This window comes from Mya arenaria, chromosome 10, assembly GCF_026914265.1.
Source record: "Mya arenaria isolate MELC-2E11 chromosome 10, ASM2691426v1".
Lineage (NCBI taxonomy): Eukaryota > Metazoa > Mollusca > Bivalvia > Myida > Myidae > Mya > Mya arenaria.
This window is the reverse complement of record NC_069131.1, coordinates 66,673,013-66,696,848: the sequence shown is the minus strand read 5'-3', so window position 1 is coordinate 66,696,848 and position 23,836 is coordinate 66,673,013. Positions and strand designations below refer to the sequence as shown.

Here is a 23,836-nt window from a genome sequence, read left to right as displayed (position 1 = left end):
TATTGTTGGCCGAATTATAATCATATGATGTTTTCTTTTTAAGAAGACCATCGAAAAGAGCACTGCACACCTAGCGTTTGCTGCCTGTGATAGTTCGAAAACACACTCCGAGCCAAAGGTCCGCTTCAGTGTTTCTGGACTTCATTTATTATGTTGATGTACCTTAAAAACATCCACGTCTGGGCTTATTTTTTCTGTCAGTCGTTCAGTGATATGCAGTTTGAAAGAAAGTATACTTGTCTAATTGTTTTGAGTTATAAAATCGCAACAAAGGTAACCGAAAATATAAATTCCATTAGACAACTTGCTGTCCTAATCTGCCAGAGGCAATTTAATGTATATAGAAAACTTTCAGAACGGAGATGCAATAATGTAACATGTGCCGCAGCGAGTAAAAGCTGTTTGCTCTGTGTTAATACCCCACTTCTACAAAAGTTTGTCGTGGAACACGAGGTCAGTGTTGTAAACGCTGTAAGGAAGGTCAAGGACAGACGAAGGCTCGCTATCCCAATATCCCAATACAGGTAAAATCAACTGTCATATATTCCAGGGTGTCTCAGTATGTCCTGTCAGTGTCTTCTTATACCAAATAGTGTCCCTGTAGTTCCTATATTTGAATCACTGCCTGATGTTTCAAAGTGGCTTACTGAAGTTCCAGAATAGTGTTCCCGAGCTTTCAAAGGGGTGTCCATGTAGTTCGAAAAAACATACCTGTACTTACAAGGAAGATTCCTGTAGTTTTAAAACGTGTTTATCGAGTTTCAAATACTATTCAAGTAGTTCTAGGGGGTGTCGTTAAGGAGTGTCGGTATTTCCACAATATCCCAGTGAAGTTTTAAATGTTATCACTGAAGTATCAAAAGTATCATTGTGGTAATAACTACAAACGCCGTAGTTCCACAAAGTGTCGCTGTACTTCCAAATAGTATTCATGTAGTTTCAATAGGCAGAATATCTGTCGAATATATGAGGTGCGTGGAAGTTTTGAATAGTTCTATATTCAAAATGTGTGCACAAGTAGTTTGTAGTTCATGTTTAAATACGGGATGCAGCCATGATCTTCTCCAGATGAGACGTGTTCAGGACTTTCTTCTCCCCCTAAATCGACCTCTGATGAACTGGTGGGTGATCAGTTGTTGCTGGAAGACTTCTTGCGGGCCATATCAGTCACAAACTGCAGCCGCAGATTTTGTAAATATTCCATTTAGACGAAAGAATAACTAATAATCCCGATATTTAGGCTCCTCTTTTTAAATTTGAAATTCATTGACTACATAAAACTGTTATGATACTCAAAGCACTTAGGAAACTTAGATGCCCTATGATTCACGTGGATTCGTTGTTTCCCTTCGTAACGATTCATTTGCTAGCGTATGCCGTTCGTTTTATGAAAGTCAAGTAATCGTTAAAATTTGTTTTCATTCATCATTAAATTTCAGATTTGTTTACCTTCACAACATAATTAATCGCTACATTTCGTACAAGTTTGAAAATAATCGCATAGATTTATCACGGGATTGCTCTGTATCGCTTGATATGCAAATTAGCTAAAAACGATCTGATATTTTGCGACCTCTAAGGCCAGTTGACGAACGCTATGCGAGGAATGACTAATCACAAGGGACGAAGAAGCTCACAAATGCCTCCATACGAACACCACCAACGATGTACAACGTACAACGTGCATACACTAAATGGAACGAGTTTTACTCAAGCCCGTTTAGCCAGTACACGCAAGTTGACGTCGGGGAATTATCGCCTATCATTAATCCATAAAGCTGTTTTATTGCGTCTGCGATTTATTATTATAATGTTAATATGTTCGTGTCTCTACTGCATTGTCGTTATGCCTTGTAAATTGTTGACTTCTCTGTTTGTCCTAGGTTTTATTGTGTTATTAGCTGGCTGAAATTGTACGTAAATTATAAGGAGTATATGAAGAATAATGCCAATGCATTTACCGTTGCTGATTTTGTTGTTGTTTTTGTTGTTGTTGTTGTTGTTGCTTACGTTTGACATTTCAAATCACAATAGTTTATATATTAATTGTCAAATAATTGATAAAGCAATCAGCTTATGTTACTGGTGACCATTAAAGAAATAATAAATACATTTATTGACTTATTCCTTCATGTGCAATATTAAAAAATGTGAACTTGAATTCTTATATTATATCCATATTTTACTTATTTTTTAGATCCAAGGAAAATGGCAAACCTAACATGACCTGTGCTGCTAATTTACTAATTTAAGTGCCGACCTTACTCTGTTTCGCATGTCCACTAAATTAGACTTGGGAATGGTTTATATGACCCGATATCTATATGAAAAACATGACAAATAATTATTCAGTGATCTAATAATTACTGCATTATTTTGTCTTCAGATTATACATCTTACAAAAGAGGTGACATCTGTGCCGAACGCACCCTACTGGAAGCTTCATGTCCGAGATAACAACAATGCAAGCGTTTGTTACATAACGAGTGGTTTCTTTGCTGGGCATCTTAAGTCATTTTGAACTCATTTTTCGTATGTATTGTTAACAATGTATTTTTGAAGAAGTCAGGTGATTCAACTGCACACGATGAATGTGATCATGTAAACAAGAAACCGTATTGTTTAAGTTAATCAATATATATAGGATCTGACACGAGTTGTCATTTAATACAATATTTTATTAAACGAGTTCATGAAACTTGTTTCATGGACGAGTTTAAAAAAGTTCTTGAATTAAATGACAACAAGTGTCAGATCTTTTTTATCACATGCTTAAAACGGTGTTTTTATTACCAATTAGGTTCCACTTTCTGAACCGATTGTTTGACAGCCAAAGTACTCAGAGTAGAATGTCAACGATGCGCCATATAAATAGTTTCAAATTAAAATGAAAAAAGTAACTAGCAGTTATCAAGTTTTTAAATCTGATAAAGCGCTTAACAAGTAACAAATATAAATATGTGTAGTAAAATATCCAACAACATGAATAACGAACGATTTTAACCAGAAAAACCCAATAAGTACACAATTTGATGACGTCACACTCAGAGTACATGCATTTACGCGGTTTATGTGACCTACATCGGTCTGTCAAATTTTACTGTGTGCACGGATTTCAAGTTATTCGCTGTCGCTTTCAACGATGATTTTGCAGCGTTTTCTTGGTGTACATAGCGTTTCACAACAGATGATAACGGCGAAGCCTAACTCTGTACTGCATGGATGTTGATGTTAAAAAAAGTTAATATCCACCAGCAATGTTTCCAGAGAAAGAAGCCGTCCTGGGATGTGTAATGAGATGTCTGTGCTGTGGAATTCGTATTTGTGTTTTCGGTAACCGACAGCTGATTAAATTGGCAAGCAAATGGCAATGATTGCGTATTGCTTGTGTTGGTCAAGATGGAGATATTTGAAATGTTCTTGTGGTGTTTGTCACTATTGTGGCTGTATTTGTTGACTGACTGGATATTTCTGTGACTAGTAATCTGCATTATCTGGTTGGCGGAACATTGCTATCAGAAAGATTTTGTACAAGATGCTTTCTGGCACTTTGATTCGTTAGCCATTTATCTCCCGGAAGTCTTACTGCTTCATTATTACGGTAAGTATTTGTTGGCATTTAAACCTTTTGTTTACACACAATGCGGAGGGATATCTAGGTTGCGTGTGATTAGTCTGGCCAATAGAAATGTCTGATAGGTTATCTTACACATGTGTAAGATAAACATATTCGTAATGGGTATATTACACGGAAAACAAGGGTAAGCATGTGATAAAAACAAAGTTCTTATAAGTATGCATTTTTCAACCAGAACGCAACTTTAGTGATAAAATTCAATTTTAAAATTTGACCGAAATAATAATTTGGCCTAATTACAGCTAAGAGTATTTTTAAACTATTGCATCTAAAAACGGTAGGATTGTTAATCATCCACTTGCATTAGTACAAATGCTGTAATGCATCTCTATTTCTGAAAAAAATAAAAACAACCGACCCAAAGTAATTAAAATAAAACACGGGCAGTTTAAACGGATATATATATAATTTTAAGTATTGTCTTTTATTTTCATTTTTTTACTTTGAACAGACAGTTAAGAAAAAAAAACATAGATAAAGTGTATTTTTTGTTTTGAAACACTTTCTCTTCTCTTCATGCTTATTGCATTCGAAAATCAAATGAATTATCGTTTAGTGGTTTCCATTGTTAATATAGGATTGTCATCCCTTATATGATCAAACAAACATCCAATGGACATAAATTACAAATTTTCAAACCGTAGATGACTGATAAACTTTTCGTCCACGCCACGACTCGGAGCATCTTGGCGATATTTGAATTTTAATAAGATAAAAATGTGATCTTACTGACCTTAACTCTCAATGCTGTCAATATATAGATATATTGTATACATTTATTTACAGGTTGATGAGTATATATGCTCAGAAGAAAAAGTTTAGTCAGTACTTTTACTTTGTCAAATAATTTTCGGAAATAAGACTATAACGTATAAACATTTGACTTACCACATAGTTTATTTAATATCCAACATTTGTTAACAATTTAAATACACAATACCAGCTGATGCCAGTATTTTACACGTCATATTTAGCATAGAGCTCCAAATGAAAAATTCTGTCGATGTCAATATCTAGTGTGGCCACCCCTCGCTTCAATAACAGCAACACACCGACGTATCATGCTGTTTATTAGTGTTCTAATAACGTGAAGTGGTATTCTCGCCCATTCCTCCTGTAAAGCCCACCCAAGGTCCGCAACGTTATTGACGTCATCTCTGCTACGTACTTTACGTCCAAGGTAATCCCACATATGCTCGATCGGTGAGAGATCGGGTGATTTTGCAGGCCAATCAAGGGTGTCGATGTTGTGTCCAGCCAGAACGTTTTGTGTGTAACGTGCAGTGTGGCAGCGAGCGTTACCCTGCTGTAGAATATCAGCATGACGGTTGGCTATGTACGTTGCAACGCCGGGATCAATGATTTCATCACAATAGCGAACAGCATTTAGATTTCCACGTATTGTTTTAAGTTCTGTTTTCCCACTATATGAAATCCCGCCCCATATCATAACACTTCTACCACCATATCGATCACGTTGGGTGACGTTAGCAGGATCCAGCCGTTCACCTTTGCGTCTCCATACACGCACCCTGCCATCTGCCCCTTGCAGATTAAATTTGGATTCGTCTGTGAAAACGATCCTGTTCCATTGCCGTCTTATCCAGCCAAGACGTTGGCGAGCCCAATTTAGACGTGCTGTACGGTGACGCGTACTCAGCGGAATGCCAACGTAAGGGCGACGAGCGCGAAGTCGTGCAGCCTTCGATTACGTGCAGTGAAAACCGAAATTCTGGTTCCTGTGACAATTCTCAATTGATTTACGATCTTCCGGGCAACCATGAAACGATGACGTCGAGATGACGTCACTATGTACCGATCTTCGCGTGGCGTCGTTTTACGAGGTCTGCCTGACCGCGGCCTGTCCTTAACACTGCCTGTTTGAATGAATCGTTCTTGCAGACGAAAAATAGTCCGTTCCTGAACATTAAAACGACGTGCAACGTCAGCTACGCGTATACCGGCTTCCAGCAATCTTAAAGCGATATTTCTGTTATCTAATGATAAGCCTGGGCGACGTCCCATGATTGTTATCGATATTTTGTGTCCAGATTATTTCAATGTGACCACTATACTATTCATTTGATAAATTTGCCGACAAAATGACCATGCCGATTAACGTGTGCACGTGCACCACGTGAATTTCGAAAAAATAGCAAAACTACTGTATGCAGTGGCAAATTAGTGATTAACCGATGTATTGATAATAAATAGGTCAACCATCTGTTGTTTAGACGTATTTGCTTAAACTATTTTCAAAATTGTAGACTTAGTTCAAAAATGAAAATACTGACTAAACTTTTTCTTCTGAGTATACTATAAATTCTGAACATGTACACGAATATTGTAAAACCTATTTGATAGTTCTACAATGTTAGTATTGTGTTCTATATATAATGAACAAACAAACAATAATTATTCACTAAATGTTAACACCATATGGAAACTCATAAAACATTCTGTTTATTATTTCGATTTAAAATGTTGGAGTTCTGAGAATTCTGAGAATGTGAGTACGTTTTAAACATTAAAGTAAAACAAAATAGACAACATAATGTATATAGAGCAGGTTTGATGTACGCTAAAACACACTCCAAGCAAATTCCCCTCGAAATATTTGCTAAAACATACTCTACGTGTAGTTTTCGGAATGCAAAAACAGAAACGACATAAAATCTTTCCCCAATGTTTGAGAATATTTTACATTCAAAATACTTGATGCAAACTGGAACACGCTCATTGTATTTGAATGTATTTATCAAAACTTTGAATCCTTGCATTCAAAGAGTCTTTATGTACATCTTTATGTATTCCCCGAAGTTGGAAAACATGTTATTTTTAAAATTCTTGATATGAGCTAGCACACACTGATGATATCTTAATGTATTTTCCGAGGGTTGTAAACAGGTTATATTCCAAAAAAAAATACACATTGCAATACTCAAAGTGTGAGTAGATATAATATACTAAAGTCTGAAAATAAATGCTAGAACGTAGTGTTGACAACTTCGTGAAGTACCCCAAGGTTTGGGTACAAGCTATGTTCGAAAGATTTGGTGTAGGTTAGAACACTCTCTTGTCATCTTAATGTGTTTCCCCGAAGTTTGAGTACATGTTGTTTTCAAAAGACTTGATGTACGCTAGAACACACTCATGGCAGAACTCCAACTGGGACTGAAAACCAACAAGAATAACAAGTAATGAAAGTGAACTTTCATATCAACTGTGGCAGTACAGTAGCCAGTCTATATGGTCTACAGAAGTATAACCGAAATTGGTTATCTATTTATTTATATTTTCAAATAAAAATGCCTTGTGGATAGTTGACGTATTAAAACGCCATTTGCAAGGATACTTTTTGAATTTACAGGGATTCTTTTTCAAACTATATGAAACATCTAAGGAAACTGCTTTGAAACTATTTGGACCTATTTGGACTGTTTAAAACTTCCGCGAGCATCTTTGGAAAGACAGATATAAACAATGCTACTATTTGAAATTACAATGAAACTCTATTAAGCTACAGTCGGACTCTTTTGAACTACAGTGGCAACGTTAAACAAGAAGGACATAATTTAAAGCAACAAGGATACTATTCGGAAATACAGCGATAGCAAGGAATGGACACCTTTTGAAACTACCGTTATACGCATTGAAACTACAGCCACAACTTTTAAACAACAGTGACACACTTTGGAAACATTACTTGAAACTACGGGACATACTTTTGATCGTCAGATATAATATTTGAAACTTCAGTGACATCTTTAGAAACTACGGTGACACTCTTTGAAAAACAGAAACATACTTTAAAACAATAGCAAAAATAGAGGAAATCATTTAAAACAACATGTATACTATTTTAGATCATAAGGACACTCTTTTAAAAGTACGTGGACACTTTTTGAAACTTGAGAACGAACTTCTACTGAAAATTACATTTTATTTATGGGAAAAAAGAGAAACTAGAAATAACGAAGACTCTGACAGGAACTCCTGAGATACACTTGGAAATATGACGGTTGTTATCACCTGGACTGGGATAGCCAACCTTCGCCTCGCCTTGACCTTTCTGACAGCGTTTACAACACTGACCTCGTGTTCAATGGCCATCTTTTGTAGCAGCAGGGAAACAACACAAAACAAACCACTCTTGCTGGCTCCGTCACTATATAAAGTATAGCATGTCATTCAGGTAACGTATTTTTTTCTTTATATAATTGTAAATCACACATATTTGTAATTTTATTATCTATGCTTTCGCGTTCAAAATCTAAAAGGCCTCCCACAGATATGAATCTCGAGTTGTCCAATGTAATGAATTTTCTTTCGTTGCGACACATCTATCAAATCCAGTAGATGAGTACAATTCGTTTGATACTTTCAAAATGCAAATCACTGATTGACTTACATGCAGTGAATAAGAATTGGGCCTCCAGATGTAGATGCTCTTGATGCCTCCTCAACATCGTCAATGAAGTCCAAAAACTCTGATGCTGACCTTGGAGTATTTCTCGAACTATCCCAGGCAGTGAACTCTAGCTGTGGAATACTTATTTCGTTTGTCTTCTTAAATGTAATATACTATATTATTATGAATCGGCAAGCAGTGCAAACGGTAAAGTGATACGCGAATTATATATCACATAATATAAATCTATTTTATAAATTGAAAACTTCTACCTGATTTTCGCTCGTATGTCTCAACATCAGAGTTCTTCTTGTGTTATAAACCTTCCCATCTTGCCGTAAACTTTCCACACTGAACGCTGTCTTGTTTAGCACTTGATTGTCAGCAGGGAAATATAAGCCAACGCTCTGAAAATAATTTATTAGTGTTAACCTAATGTAGCTTCTTATCATACCGCTTTATTCAAAATAACCCCCTTTTCACCATAATAATTAAAGAGTAAACATCAAATAACACGCTAAGACTGATTAAGCCTAGTATTATTGTACAATGATATGATTCAATATTTTTATATGTACACTTTCTGCCTACTTAAAATACTAAAGGAAATAAGGTTGACAGTACCTCATTATTACCAATGTCCGTTTCAAAGCTGACAATACACGAGCAAGACTCTTGATAAATGAGAGTTAGGAAATCATCGACTGTCTCTGGCAAGGGTGTTTGTGCAACTAAAAAGCGTTTCTTCCTCCAATGACCCTATCGTGTAAAAATGGGGAACAGTGTCGGGCAGAAAACGTGCTCAAATTGGTTCAAACATAAGAGATAAACCAATACTTAAATAAAGCAAGACCGCAGAGAAAATAATATCACACATTAACATTGCGCTGCAGGACAATAAAACAACCATATAAGAACATGAAACGCAAAACAATTTCAAATTTTTATCAGACGGAAAACAAAGCTAGCTATATATTCAATAGCGGGGCCCAGTTTCACAAACAAACGTAGGTCGTAAAGCTGAGTAAGCAATGACCGTTCAGCTTCTTGATTGAATTGCTTTTTAACTGTCTAATCAGAATATACGATTTCGAGTGGGAATTAGTTGTTCGTGTTTGATTGAAACTATAATGGTACTGGTTCCTGGTCTTCAACAGCAGTGTTAACAAATCTGTGTTCAAAGTGCAAAACTTTATATCTTACGTTTACAAAAACAGCATTAATGTAATCAGATCCACCCTCTTTGATGCCTTTATTCAGCCGGGGTCTGTTTTCGTCACCTAAATTGTATACAAAACTGCCTTTTTATGTTTCTAGATTGTGCATGTTTGGATATAACATGAGTGATCATTTAATATGAAATTTATAAAACGAGTGACTTAAATGTTATATAATATTTTCACGAATGTGGGTCTATTTATATCATGATTATTTTTGATAACTACATAACTAGCTGTCGTTTTATATCCCCATTTGTCATATAATAAAAAAGGAGTGTTTCACTGCATGATAACATATCATTTCACCTAGAGAAACTAATAGTAAATAGTCGCTGAAACGAACAACCATCCTTTAGATAATGAACAGAAAATAACACAAAACATATAACCTGGGATGTCGGCGTTTGCTCTGTTTTTGCCCGTGATTTTCATGTTTCTCTCAATTGCCTGAGATTCTTTTTCTGAATATTGTTCTGCAGTGAACAGTACTTGCTGAAATGCAACATGTTATTCTCTAAATTACTGGCACTCTTCACTGTCACGTGTTATAAAAACTCTAAATAATGCAACAAACACAAACTTCTATGGACAAATCTAGCATCCGAACAATGTGAAAGTGTTTAATGGCACAGCGATAAAATTCAAACAAATAAAATATTCAATATATGAAACGCATGCCCCGGTTTAGTACAATAGAAAAGTTATTATTAATAAATGTTGAAAAGGTCATTTAGAAAGTGCTTCGGGAGGAGAAGGAGGGGAAGATGAATCAAAAACATGCTTTGTTTGTACACAACTAAAACAACTTTCTCGTGTAGAAGTTTGTCCCAATAAACTACATCAGTAAAGGGTTCTGGCTTGTGAATAGGTTTATTTCCGTGTGTAACATTACATATCATAAATAATACCTGAAACATATTCTCTCTATCGTTGTCACTCAAGTTGTCCATAAATTGCTGATAACGTTCCCCTTTCACGGGGTTACAGTCCAACGTCAGTGAGTGAACAAGAGCTTTATGAAGAAACTGATATTGTCCCTGCAAAAAAACAAGTTCAACTATTTGAATTGATCATTTAAAAATATGAAAGTGAAAAGTACTCCCTATTTGTATGATATTTTTTCTCCGAAATGTTATGCTTATTATACTGTTTTATTCCAAAAAATGGCATGCTCATCATTGCAAGCGAAACGGGTAAACGCTAGTCTAGTGTTTATCTAATAGAGTTTCATATAACAAATGTGACATTGTTACGTATACTACGATAGGTGCAAGTGCTGAGATCATGTTCGGCTGTTTTGGCGTTGATCACAACAAATGATTAAAAACAAAACCAGAGCCTAATATCTCAAAAAAGTTTAAGCCCATTAGAACTTGATTAAGCTAAGCTCAATATTAAGTTTAACTTGTGTACTTTTCCTATATTGAAGAATTTTTACACTTTTAATGAAAATTATTTTAAAGATAATCATGATCAACTATTGTTTATCTTTTAAAATAAGTATTTGACAAAACCAAATAAGAGTTTCAAGCTTGTTTTGTTTATATTTTTGGAGAAATTGGGCTCAAATTACGACAGATACCAGTGATAGTATCATGTTGAGGCAGTACTGGCGCATGTTCAGCACACATATTGGTTGAAGTGAAAAATATACATACCAGTGTTTAGGTTGTTTTTTTGTGTGTTTTTTTAGCGCATGTTTAGCATTCATACTGATTTACATCAAAAGTGTTCTACGATATGTACCAGCATTTTTATTATGTTTGGTCTGTTCTGGTAGATGTTGATTACACATACTGATGTACGTCAAAACTATGCTGCAATAAATACCACTGTTTGAATCATGTTGGGCCTGTTCTGGCGCATATTAAGTACACATCCCGGGATGTCCAAGCTTCCCTCGGCTTTTCCTTCCTTCGTCAATATATCTAAGGCACAATAGGTGCCCGTTCGTCCAACGCCCGCACTGGAAACAAACGAGCATGTAGAAAAATGGAGCCTAGTCAAACAACAAATACGGTCTCATTAAGTAAAAGTCTCGCCTACTAAATTGAAGGTGTTTATAAAATAAATTTTCATGAAATGTGTCCCGATTTAAATGTAAAATACACTACACCTGTATATCACGCTTGATACAGTGTGCCTCAAAAAATCGTTGCCAATTTGGTTTGTCAGGAAACAAACATTTAGCCTGTACCACCATTGTTTTGAGGAAACAAAAACCAATGACGATAAGTCAAACATTGCAATATGCTCATGAATTTGGATCTTAGTACCTGCAGTGTACCACTGTCGGACCATTCAGCTTTGTCGAGGTGTTAAGGACCAATTGCCGGAACTCTATTAGAGAGGTAAAATCTTCCGGGACACCTCTGTCAGGCCAGCACGTGAAATGAAAATGGTGAAGCTTTCTCTCTTCGGAATTCTAGAAAAATGTAAAAGAATGTCATTATCTCACATATCGTATGATAATCATAGAGAAAACTTGTGAAGTATTATATTGATATTTTGTTTTACATAGACAATTACAATTTAAAAATGTGCTATGAAACCATATAACGGAAGGTATTTGATTTTGTGAAAATATATTGACCGATTAAACAGTTTGTGCTTATCATTGAAGCTGCAGAAGACTTTCTTATAGTGTTTCGACATCGGTGACCTGGATAGGTTTATGAGCTTGCAGTCGATGACTGTGTCCAGCTGGTAAGAATTATTTATATCTAACATAACTCAACTTGACAACTTTATGTTATGTTTTTTAACGAAAAAAAGTTAAAATATGAAGTTGCCTTAATAAGTAAATGATAGGATAATTATGAGATATGGAACTCAAAAATCGGTATAACCCACCAATGAATGCCCATGTGGTTCTTAGGCCGTTTTGATGCGATATTTTTAACATTGAAAGGATATAAATCATTGTTTGGATTGTATGTTGGTATGTGTGTTCCAATTTTTTTGCAATAGATACGCGTGCAACCAAACAGTTTGAAAGCAAGGTTTGAGGTATCGAGCTTGAAAATGTAGATTATTTCACAGTTTAAGTGTGATAACGAAAGCACACGCTGGTTTTGCATTGCTTATTTGATTAGCCTAAATTTCTATCATATGTCTCAATACTAAATTTAATTTGTGATTTAAAATCGGATGTAAGATATAGAAATCATTTAAATCTATCACTATCAATCTCAACAAACGTCCGTTTCAACTCATTGAGTCGGATAAAACCCGGATTTTCTAATTATGTAAATTTGACAAGGGAATTTAAGAAAGTTGTTGTGTTTTACAAATCAATGTAAAGCTCAGCCATTATCCATTAACTGTATTGTTGTATTATGCATATCACTTTAATTTAAGCATTTTGTTATCAACACTGTATGATATGAACGACAAAATGAGGAACAATAGTCATTTCTAAAATAAAAGATATATGTTTTCATCAATTGAATACCAGCCAAACATTTCAGAAATATAAGATTTATGTCGTACAAATGTTAAGACATAATCAACAGTCACCTGTTTTAAAGAAAGTCGGCGGGTTAAAAGTTACAAAATTAACGTCATAATGGCTTGCCAAATGTCACAATTTTAACACGACAGGTGCAAAATTCTGGTATATAATAATAATAACTCAACATATAATAAGCCAGATGTATGGGCTTTGTTTATCAAGTGCGAATTGGCTATGGCAACATGTGTCCCAAGTTCTACTTGAATATCCTGAACGGATTTGGAGTCATAAACAAGGTTTTGCTTAACAACGTTTCCTACTTAAACGCTTGACCGTGTAGGTTACACTATATTATTGATTTGTTTTTATTTTAAAAAAGAAAGTTGAATGTTGTTGCTTTTGTTTCTTCATTTCCAGCAAAACCAACTAGAAATTTAACAATCGTACGAAACACATGTTAAATACTATAATACAACATACCTGAGATATTTGAAATGTTCGTCTTGTGAATTCAGCGTACTCATCTTCTGACAGACAAGTTACATTTACGTTCCCGTAACGGGCAGACGATCCAACATTCGGCCAATATTGGTCACATTTGTCTTTCTGTAAAATACAAATATACATTTTAACTCACGTTTGGACAGACAGCACACATTATAATAGGAACAATACTTTGTTTATATTACCGATATGATAGACCGTATGCGAAGCTGATTAACCAGTTTATTAATAATCTGTGGCGTTCAAATATGCACACTTTCGATACAGAATATGCAATAACAATTGATCTATGGTAAAAAAACGCGCAAGCCCGTAATACAAGTACCCCGTTTGGGGCATTATATCCAGATATAAATCAAGGCTTACATTTTCTTCTATTAAATTGGTAACCATGACGACTTTTTCAACTTTCTGTTGCCAGACCGTTTCCCAAAATAATCCAAAGTCTCCAAGTTGCTTTGACGTCGGACCTTTAAATAAACGGATACTATAAAAACTATTTCGTTATAAGGAACACGAATACATGAACTTTCAAACATGACGTTCAGACGAACGAATTTATGGCATCTAGGTTAGCACACTTGCTTTTCACCAAGGCCACCCGGGTTCGATTCCCGGCCTGGATGTGATTGAGTTTGGTTTGTGGTCACCAAGTCGGACAACTGCGTTTTCTCAGGGTACTCCGGTTACCTTACAACACAAGAACACTCTCTCGCAACATCGCGCCAATGAATGAATAATAATAAGTTAGCATGTTTGAGTCTCAAACTTTAAGTTTTGACATTAGAGAATATGGTTCTCTATTACCTAATGTCACTTACCTAAGGTTGCAATGTATTCATTTCGTTTTTTGAAACCCTTAAATAGAAAGAATAAATCAATTTATGTTATGTTAAAATGAACAATTGAAATTATGACTTAAAACTTTTGTAAAACGAATTTAAATAATGGAAACTAATAAATATCAATTCAACTAAGAAAGTAGACTCTTTTTATCAACAAGTAAACCATACATCAATAAAGCTTGCGTTTATGTAATCAGATCCATTGTACCAAACCTTCACACGTGAGCCGTCATCTGCAATTCATTACATTCAAGTAAAAGTTTAGAATTAAAATCTAGTTTGTGTTATAAGCATGCAAACAATATAGACATGTCCAACAGCCAAACTACTAACTTAACTATGATCTTGTTTAGATTAGAGCAATTATTTACAAGGCATAACTCTCAACAGGAGACGCACATCAAGCACAGAATAAACAGGAATTAACATATCGTTATCAATAAAGGTTCGGATTACCACTTTGGGACTTCAAGCGCACAATCTATCTCTAACTGTGAATAGATACATGATTAAATCGCCAATAGTGCACGTTTCACAACATAACTATGACATTTTATTGTACATAAGGCCTACAACGGAATAATCAAAGAATGTTTAGTCTGGCATACTGAATACATACTATGAACAATTCAAAGCTTTGCATGCGCATTAAAAAAACATATTTCACTCACATGGGTAAATTCCTTTATATCTGTTTCGTGACATACTGCTAGCCTTTTGTGAATCTTCGTACGGTTTTGTTAGACCATATGGAAATTTCTGTAATAAAAGAAAAACATGGATGTTGGAAACCTTTATATAAGATAACCTGTATGTCAGCATAATTACCTTTGGACATTATTAAGAAGACTGCTCATTTACGTTCTGTGTTGGTAATACATGCTTAACTTGATATTTCAACGCTTTTTCATTTTGTTATAAATTGAACATGAAAATAAGAATCACGAGAGTAACGCATTCGAAAGTTATAAGAAATGTCCATCTACATCAACCCTTGTCATTTTTTCCTTTATTCATGTAAACTGATTTGTTTTGTTGAATAATATTCTTTTGTGTAATACCTCATTCAAGTATGTCGTTTAGTAAATAATGTGTTTTTACAATTTTACCTCAAATTCTTCCTCATACGAGCTTTTCGTTTTTCCTGCTACATACGCAGGTAACTCTTCAACTTTGACTTTGGTTTTATTAACCTCATAAGAATTGTTGTAATACACTCCTCCATTTTCTTCAAACCTTATAGCAATTTTCCGTGCAATGGCGTCCTCATCATCTGAATATGAAACAACGATTCAAATAAATCGAAGTATAACATCAGATAGTTTAAAGTGAATGGAAACAACACATATTATATAATTCATATTAAAAATAACGTACAATAAGCAGGAACGTGTACAGCGGAAAAGATAAAGCAAAGGAATGAACATGCGTAGAACCATACCAATTTCAAGATTGTCCTCTTTGTAAATCATTTCTGAACTAGTGTTCTTTTCTGAGGGCCTTTGGAAATTTTGATTGGAAATCACGGCTATCTGTGGGACACCGTCAACAGTGTTCGCATAAATAGCATCGGATTGAACAACTGCTCAAATAGATGAATACGTTATACGTACAATAAACAAAATATATGAAATAATCAACAGGCGTGTCTCATATTTAGCAATATTTTGAAGTAAGTAAAAGACAAGCTTCTGAATTTGCTTACTGTTTTTATTCACAATCGCATAGACCGCTGAAGAGTCCACCTGCTGTTCTTCATGTTGATCAGTCTTTAATGTTGTCGTTTTGTTGGTACTATTTTCTGCACGTCTGCAATGTCATATGCATAACAATATATAACAATAACAATGTATAGCATAAACATTTGAGTAATATAGTTTAAACAGAAATGAAAAAGGTTTATTATGTCAGGCAGAACTCGTTTAACTTGCAAAGAAACGCACCTTTTCCTGTGATGAAAGAATGCGATTACGGCAATGATTGTAATAATTAGTATCACAGCACCAGCAACACCTCCACTAAAAACGGCTGCTGGTGAGCCACTAAGGGTCTGTGTTTCACCTAAAACAGGAATACAAGCATGATCATTTATAGTATACTTGCTTAACATAAATAGTCATCCTTTATATTTAAACAGAAGATCTTGTAACTCCTCCTTTTGCTAACTTCTAAATATAAGATAGTGTCGAAGATATTTGTTGTTTCTTTCAGATATAAACTCCATTATGTAAATAATATATTATTATATTAGTATGTATTCAGTTGAAGCCAACAATATAATGCATTAATTACCTTCAGGAACTTGAGGACAAACAATTGATGTGTAACCAGGCGTGCAACCGTGAAGACATTTTCCACTTTCAGATGAACATCTTGTCCCATTACCATTTGAGATACAATTTTTGTCGCACTCATTATCACACATTTCTCCAAAGTTATTTTCTAAACATCCATTGATACATTTTCCAGATATATAGCATTCTTTGTCAACGCAGGTCTCACTGCAATTTATGTTACAATTTAGCCCATATGTCAGTTTTGAAGCACACTCAAAACATTCGCCATTAGATCGGTTGCATGTATTACAGGAGTCTTTGCATTCATGTTCGCAAAGTTGACCCCAGTAATTGCTAGCACAACCTATCAGACATTCTCCTGTAAGCGAATTACATTGGCCTGCTATGCATATAAGGCTACAGTTGATACATTCACCAATCTCGTTTGGATAAAATCCTTCTTCACATGCAATACACTTAGTGATATTTGAAGTTACTCTGCATGATTTACAATGTTGTAGCAATGAACAGGGACAGCAAGATCCGCTGTCTGGATAATATTCGTCACTTACACACTGGTCGCAACTGTCAGGCGTAGAACACATGTTTTTCTGACACAAACATTGTCTGTCGGGATGTGTGTTCCCTGTTTTACAAGTCAAACATTGTCCCATTTCGGAGCAGCTTTCACACGATTCAGAACATTTATGTTCACATACGCTTCCAAAGAAACCAGGTTTACATGAGGTACAGGCTGTCGCTTCTGAACAAGAATGACACGAACCCGGACAGTCATTATTACAATCCTGACCATATTTTCCATCGACACATGAGACACAATAGTGACCATTGAACAGATTGGTCTTACAAAGGCATTGTCCATTCGATTTCTCATACTTATTGTAAAGACATCCTTTCCCACACGAGTACTGACAATACGAACCATATCTTCCAATTAAACATGATTGACAACTACTGTAGTTGTGACATTTTGTACATTCTGGTCTGCAGCGTCTCGAGCATTGATTGCCATAGTAATTGGGTGCACATATGTTACATTTACTGCCAGTCCAACCAATTCTGCAAGAACATGTTCCAGTCTTTCCATTACATTCTTTGCTCATGCACCCGGCCGAACACGTGTTTTGACATTGGGATCCAAATTTCCCCACGACGCAATCGGTACAGTGAATGCCCGCATAGCCTGTGTTACATTTACAAATAGTTTTCTCTGAGTCACAGACGCCATTTCTACAGTTTGTTTCACATTGGTACTGACAAGTAGATCCATACCGATCCTGTTTACATGATCTGCAATAGCTAGAGCTTGTGCACTGTTTGCAGTTGCTTGGACATTTACGGCAATAATGACTTGGGTCATAGTAGCCTTCTACACATCCGTCACAGCGATATCTAGTAGAACAGGTACACCCAGTATATTCACATTTACGACATTCATTGGAGTAGAATTTATAGTAACCAGGTTGACATTCATAACATGGGTTGCCATAATACCTTTTACATCTTACACAGTGACTAGTACACGTGTTGTCGCATTTACTGCCCCAGTACCCATCTTTGCAACCAATTTTACATGTCCCACCTCTAAAGCAGTCTTTGTTGGAACAACATATGCAATTACTGCACTTATCTTGAGCTGTTATATCTAAAACACAACGGTACAGGTGGTATTAAAAGACAAACATATTCGTACTCGTTATAATCAATGAAAAGGATATAAACTGAGCTATAATTGATGTCCTACACCCATGCAGTGTGTCTGGTCAAGAAAACGAATGTCGTCCTTGAGCCTCGCTCCGCCCGTACTTAGCCTAATCTATTGGTGTTGATTGTTTGCAATTAATGTAGGGGATATGTATAACAAGTGTTTATATAAATAGGTATAATATTGTTTTACTGAAGCTGAATATCGAAAGTGACTTACTATAATACTACTTAGATAAATATTCACTCAACTCAATTATCACTTTACCTGAAAAAAGCAGTCCAAATATAATTCCGCATCTAATAGCTCCGATCATGTTGTAAATGGAATTTATTTAAGTTCCTTACATTTAGTGTGTCTACTTATGTTTTAATCAAGTCCAATATATTTACACTCAACAGCTTAACTTATTTATTTGTTAATGTTAGATGAAAGCGTGTTAGAATAACAGGCTGACATGCTGCGGCGTTGTTTTACCTATACACCACATTAACAGTTTAATGTTAATATAACAAAAAACTTTTCACATTAATATATTTATTTTTATTTTTTGACCGTTGAAAACATAGTTTTGTAAAATATTCATGAAGAAGGCATTATAGTTGTACATTTATTTAATATAAAATCGACTTATTTGTGACACACGCGGTAAAATTTGTTGTAGGTGAATGACTCATACACGAGCTTAAACTTTGAGGCAATGTTGAGATTATTTAAAATTAATCGTTATCGGCCAAAAAGAGAAAGAGATGTAAGAAAGGATTTTTCTTGCTATTTTACAAAAGGTAAATGAGTGTGATATTTGCCAAACAAAAGTCAATATGCTGCTTTTACCGAAAACAAAAGTTAACAGTGTCTATCGTTTCCTTGTAATTTTCTCGCTACTAGGGAAGATGAATGGATGTTAAACATATATTCAAATTGGCATGTCCTATTCAAGTGCAAAATGAAGCTTATATCACAAACGCAATCTTTACAACAGGATATAACGCTTAAATATAATTTCGTTTCGGAGGACAACTGTATAAAGTATAATATGTACCTCCCTCCAACCAAATTATATATATTTTATACAAGATTGGTCCTGTCTTTTAAAAACCAAAAAAGTACAAGCAAGCCGTTTTCAACAAAGTATTAGCATCAAAAAAGACATATTTGTTTTACTGTATTTGTATCAGTTAAGTTAATGACACTGCTATGGTGGTCTTCATATTCATTTTATTTCATTCAAAATACTGAATTAACTCTTTATTAAGCCTCATTTTAAATTCTGACGTCTTTTGACTGTATAGCGGCCAAATTGTTTTTGTAATAGTCCACTTAAATCATGCTTTTAATATATGACCGCCGGCCTGTGAAAACGACCCTTATCGCATATTTTATCAAAATTATTTTTTTTTTTCAAAAATACAAAGTACAATTTCTGTGTGTTCTAAAAATACCAACTTAAATGAAATGCATAACTTTTTTAATGCTAAATTTCAATATCAAAGACCATCACCATGCCGCTCTTGGAACGTTGAACGAATCAAAAACGAAGACATATAATCGTTTGCAAGTTTACTGTCATGCAATTATTGGTAATAAATTGAAACTTTAACTGTATGGTAACAATAGAAAAGACTTTCGGTAACTGCACAAACACTGTATAAATGTTGATGTAACCATGGCAACGAGGACTGCTATTTAGAATGAAAATATCGCCGGCTTATTTTTCAACAGTTTTTGGTAAATATTTTATTAATTAATATATTCTGATATTTGATAAAACGTATTGAAGGATCTCCCGTAGTGATATTACCTTAATAAATGCTGTATACCCATATGATATAAAACAGTCCCTATATGTTTCGCGGCGTATCGTGAAGTGTGTTTTCAAGCCATCGTCTTTAGCATTTAAAAAAACATTAAATTATCGATGTTCAATATCTATGTGTACATAAACGATATAACAGATATACCGTTACAATCTGTATTTTAACAACAAACAACAGCACAATAACAATTCACTAACAACACGCGAAAAATGTCCACTTATTCAATGATGTCAGACACTTTGCACTATTCCTCAGAAAGCGGACATGTTGTGTCCTTGTTCTTCGCCCGCAAGTATTTTCGCACGTGAGTTGCCAAGTATGCCTGGCGCTCGCGGCTTAAACCAGCAGCTTGTACTTCCTGCGGTCTACTTCGCAGTACATTTCCACCACGGAACACACAGTAGCTCGTCTCCTCGTTGTCTTCTCCTTTCTTCAAAAAAAAATGATGCCAGGCGACTCAGAGGTGATTCGGAACTGCTGATATGACCTTATTCCTTTTATTGCACGAATCTGTTCTCCAAGAAATGTCTTCCATTCCCGCCATTCAAACATCGAGGTCCCGTCAGGTTTCTTGTAAAGGACAGCCTCATTTGTAGTTGAAGAAGGTGCAACAACGTTTTCTGAAAATGATTAATAAAAATTACTCACCACATTACTCATATAATTTCGATGTTTTTGTTCAATCATTTGATATAAATAAACTTAAATCAGTCTGTTGTTTTTGTTGAATGAGAATACTTCTTTTTAACTAACCTAGGTCGCTCAAGGTTTTACAGTCCGTTCGCCTGTAAAGCTTGATTCGCCCGAACCCAGCGTCTATTATGCACCTGGCATGACCTGCTAACTGCATCAAATAGCGTATCTCCTCGTTAAGGCCGATCATGGTCCTCCAGCAGAAGTACGCTAGCAGGTAACGGTTTTTGTTTTGTCCTGAAAATTATTAAGTTTTAGAAATAACAAATTATACTTATAACTAAAATATGTTCATATATGTAGTTCGTACACAAATATTTACCCCCCATTGTTACATATGATTGCCTTTATGGTTTCAAATATGGTTTATTACTGGCTTCAATAAGTGCAACTTATAGGCATCACTCGACATTCTTGCATCTTTATCGTTGACTGACGCCTGAATCACATAACGCCATCTAAATGCATCTTCGATCTGTATAAATGTAAAGCTGCACTCTCACAGATTGAACATGTTGACAACTATTTTATTTTTTGTCTTGGAACGAGCCAATTTTTGCGTAAATCCATGGAAACAAGTTATATAAGACTGCTGACAAAAAATAGACGGCAGATTTTAATATTTAAGTTCAAAAATTGATATTTTATGCAATTTTCTTAACCCGTTAGTAATGGTTTAAGCCATATAACATTAATTTTCGAACGGAAATATGAAAATCTGAGATCTGAATTTTTGTCAGCAATCTTTTATCATTGGTTTGCAGGTATTTACAAAAACAAAAAATAATATAGTTGTACTATTGGCATATCTCTGAGAGTGCAGCTTTAATTACCGCCACAATTGTCCGCATGTAGAGTAGTCACTCTCTCCCCGTGCCCAAACTCTGTCAGAGCGTAATCCACGAGCGAAATTACAGCATCTGGCCCGTGAATGCCACCTCCATCCTGCATCATAGTCTCGGCTGGGTCGATTAGAAAATTATACTCAATCGGAAAGGCGTCGTCCCGAAACCTGAATAAATGAACTTTTCTGTAAATAGATGTATTTAACATATTGATAAATAGTCAGAATCTGTTTGCGGAAATCAACTATTAAGAGATACGATATTATCACATAAAAACGTGTGAAAACACTTATTTAGGCGCAAAGGTCCGAGTCCTTAAAAAGTAATGCTTATAAACGAAAATATTTGACTTATTACCTAGGATTGACAAAGTACATAGGTCACATCTGGCGACTGTAGTGTGGCAGGCACAAGTTCTGAGCAAAGTCGAACGTGTAATGTGCATGCTGAAAGTCAGTTGAGCATGGCTCGACTGGCTCTGTAGGGCGACCCGTGCCTCTCAATTCGTCCATAGCAGCAGTAACGCAGTCTTTGTACACCTAATTTGAATACAAAGACATGTACATATAATTTTATGAAAGTATGAAATATTTAGCTTATTCAATACAAATGTTAAACAAATATAGTCTAATTTCAGCGACTGTTTTCATTGAAGTTGCATCGTACATTAGTTTAAACATATTTATTTTACAACGATTGTGAAACAAGTTATATTAATCACTCTCGTTGGTCCGATTTCACGCGAGAGTGTGGTCTTGTGTTGTGGGGGGAACCGGAGAACCCACTTCTCCGGCTTGGTGACCAGGAACCAAACTCACATGCGCCCGAGCCGGGAATCGAACTCGGGTCGCCTAGGTGAGAAGCGAGTGCGTTAACCACTGCGCTAACTGGACAACCCGAAGAAGTACACTAGGAGGGCAAACATAAATAGTGTAGCCGAACGAAGTTCTTCTTTCAATATATTTCCATTAAATAATAAACTTATCATAAAAATAACTTCAACACCAATAAAATACCTTGTGCTCTTTTCTGGTCGCATTGATGTGTCTCTCGAGAGCTGATGCAGCAGCTAGCTTCTCGTCGTCTGTCGTGGCATCAGCGACTCCTTTCCGTGACATCTCGCACGTGACACACACGTCCTCTTGGGGAGTGGCGATCTGTAAAAGAATTGAATAATTAAAAAAAGTTATTATTTAGGTTGTTAACGTTTTATTTATCACTGAGCTAGAAAATAATACATTCATCTCGAATTAAACAAAATAACTATCGCATTCTTAATATAAAACATACAGAAGATTCTTTGATGTACCGCTCTACATGATCATTGAAAAAACGCTGTTCTTCTCATGTATTTCTATTCTACACTGAATACTTACATTTCATTTCATTTCATTACATTACATTACATTTCTGTACATGTCGGTCGGCTTAGCTTTTAGAAACGTGCTTAACCAATTATTTGAAAAGATTTACATCCGTAGCACTCCGTTTAGTGTCAATGATGGTGCACAATGTTTGGACAAAACATATGTAAACATGCTGATGAAATGAAAATGTGAATAACTTATACAGCATGATGTGCTTAGTTCTACTTACCTTGATGTTTGGACAAAACTCATGCCACAATCTGCAGAACGTCCTATATTTAATACATTTTGTGACTGCTTCAATGCACGATTTTTCATATAATTTATGCATTTTCATCTTTGTGGTTGAGCTGTGGAGGAAAACTGGTGCGTCCTTGGCTCTCCCTCTGGGTGCTGCAGGCATGGGCAGTCACTCATCAATTGCAACATTCTTTAAAAATGATATAACATTTTCAATTTCTTGAAAAGTTTAAGCATGAATGGGCCGCCGGCATTGGTTTCCATGACAACGGGTATGTCATCATCATGTTCCGAGATTACATGATCATTTACATTTTCTGATGCCACTTGATTGTCATCATTTTCATCATCAGATGTTACTGTAATGAAAGAGAGTATCCCTAGTGAGTTAAGCATTATGTTTGCCCATAATATACAAACTAAAATAATGTATTGCAACGTTATATAACTTTATTATTGCGAGTAAACAATTAAGATCCACACATCTACTGCAAAATAATTGATTATTTATTTAAATAGTGTCAATTCTTAAAATAGCAATGATGATTTAGTTATTATTAGAACTTATTATTAATAGAATCGCCGTATCAGCTGTAAAAAAAAAGTTTCAAAAAATTTATTAAAAATTGAAGGTTTATGCCGGGATCGAACCGGGAACGCGTAATTACAAGGCAAGCGCTCATCCATCTGAGCTATTTCCCTGCTTACCTTTAAAGCAATGCATCGAGGTATTGATTTATCGATAAACGTACGGAGTTTACCGAACACGTTTATTTAAAAAATGTTGGTATTCTGTCCATT

At 35.3% G+C, this 23,836-nt stretch overlaps 1 protein-coding gene across 3 annotated transcripts; it reads right to left on the bottom strand.

Moving 5' to 3' along the window:
* Positions 1–5,078: 5,078 nt before the first annotated feature.
* On the bottom strand, positions 5,079–18,697 carry LOC128205413 (receptor-type tyrosine-protein phosphatase S-like). 3 transcript variants are annotated; one of them, XM_052907016.1, is made up of 21 exons: positions 18,341–18,697; positions 16,364–18,013; positions 16,015–16,132; positions 15,777–15,880; positions 15,513–15,653; positions 15,181–15,344; positions 14,743–14,830; positions 14,240–14,304; positions 14,048–14,084; positions 13,593–13,696; positions 13,203–13,328; positions 11,545–11,693; positions 11,099–11,234; positions 10,177–10,305; positions 9,658–9,760; positions 9,252–9,328; positions 8,673–8,807; positions 8,321–8,455; positions 8,049–8,206; positions 7,670–7,805; positions 5,079–6,811 (listed from the first exon to the last, which is right to left on the bottom strand). In XM_052907016.1, exons 1-21 carry the CDS (start codon positions 18,387–18,389, stop codon positions 6,722–6,724), a joined length of 3,894 nt encoding a protein of 1,297 aa, XP_052762976.1. In that variant the 5' UTR covers positions 18,390–18,697; the 3' UTR covers positions 5,079–6,721. The 3 variants fall into 3 exon arrangements, with proteins under 3 accessions (XP_052762976.1, XP_052762977.1, XP_052762978.1); XM_052907017.1 differs by having other exon boundaries at positions 8,049–8,203; XM_052907018.1 differs by lacking the exon at positions 15,513–15,653.
* Between the last annotated feature and the right edge of the window lie 5,139 nt (positions 18,698–23,836).

What these genes read in the sequence shown, in the direction of transcription:
- LOC128205413 (XM_052907016.1), bottom strand. Translation starts at nt 18,389, where the DNA reads ATGATCGGAGCTATTAGATGCGGAATTATATTTGGACTGCTTTTTTCA. An exon ending in TGAATACATTGCAACCTTAG is followed by an intron (nt 13,697 to 14,047) that starts GTAAGTGACATT and finishes GTTTATTTAAAG; the next exon opens with GTCCGACGTCAAAGCAACTT. An exon ending in ATAGAGAGAATATGTTTCAG is followed by an intron (nt 9,761 to 10,176) that starts GTATTATTTATG and finishes GTTGCATTTCAG; the next exon opens with CAAGTACTGTTCACTGCAGA.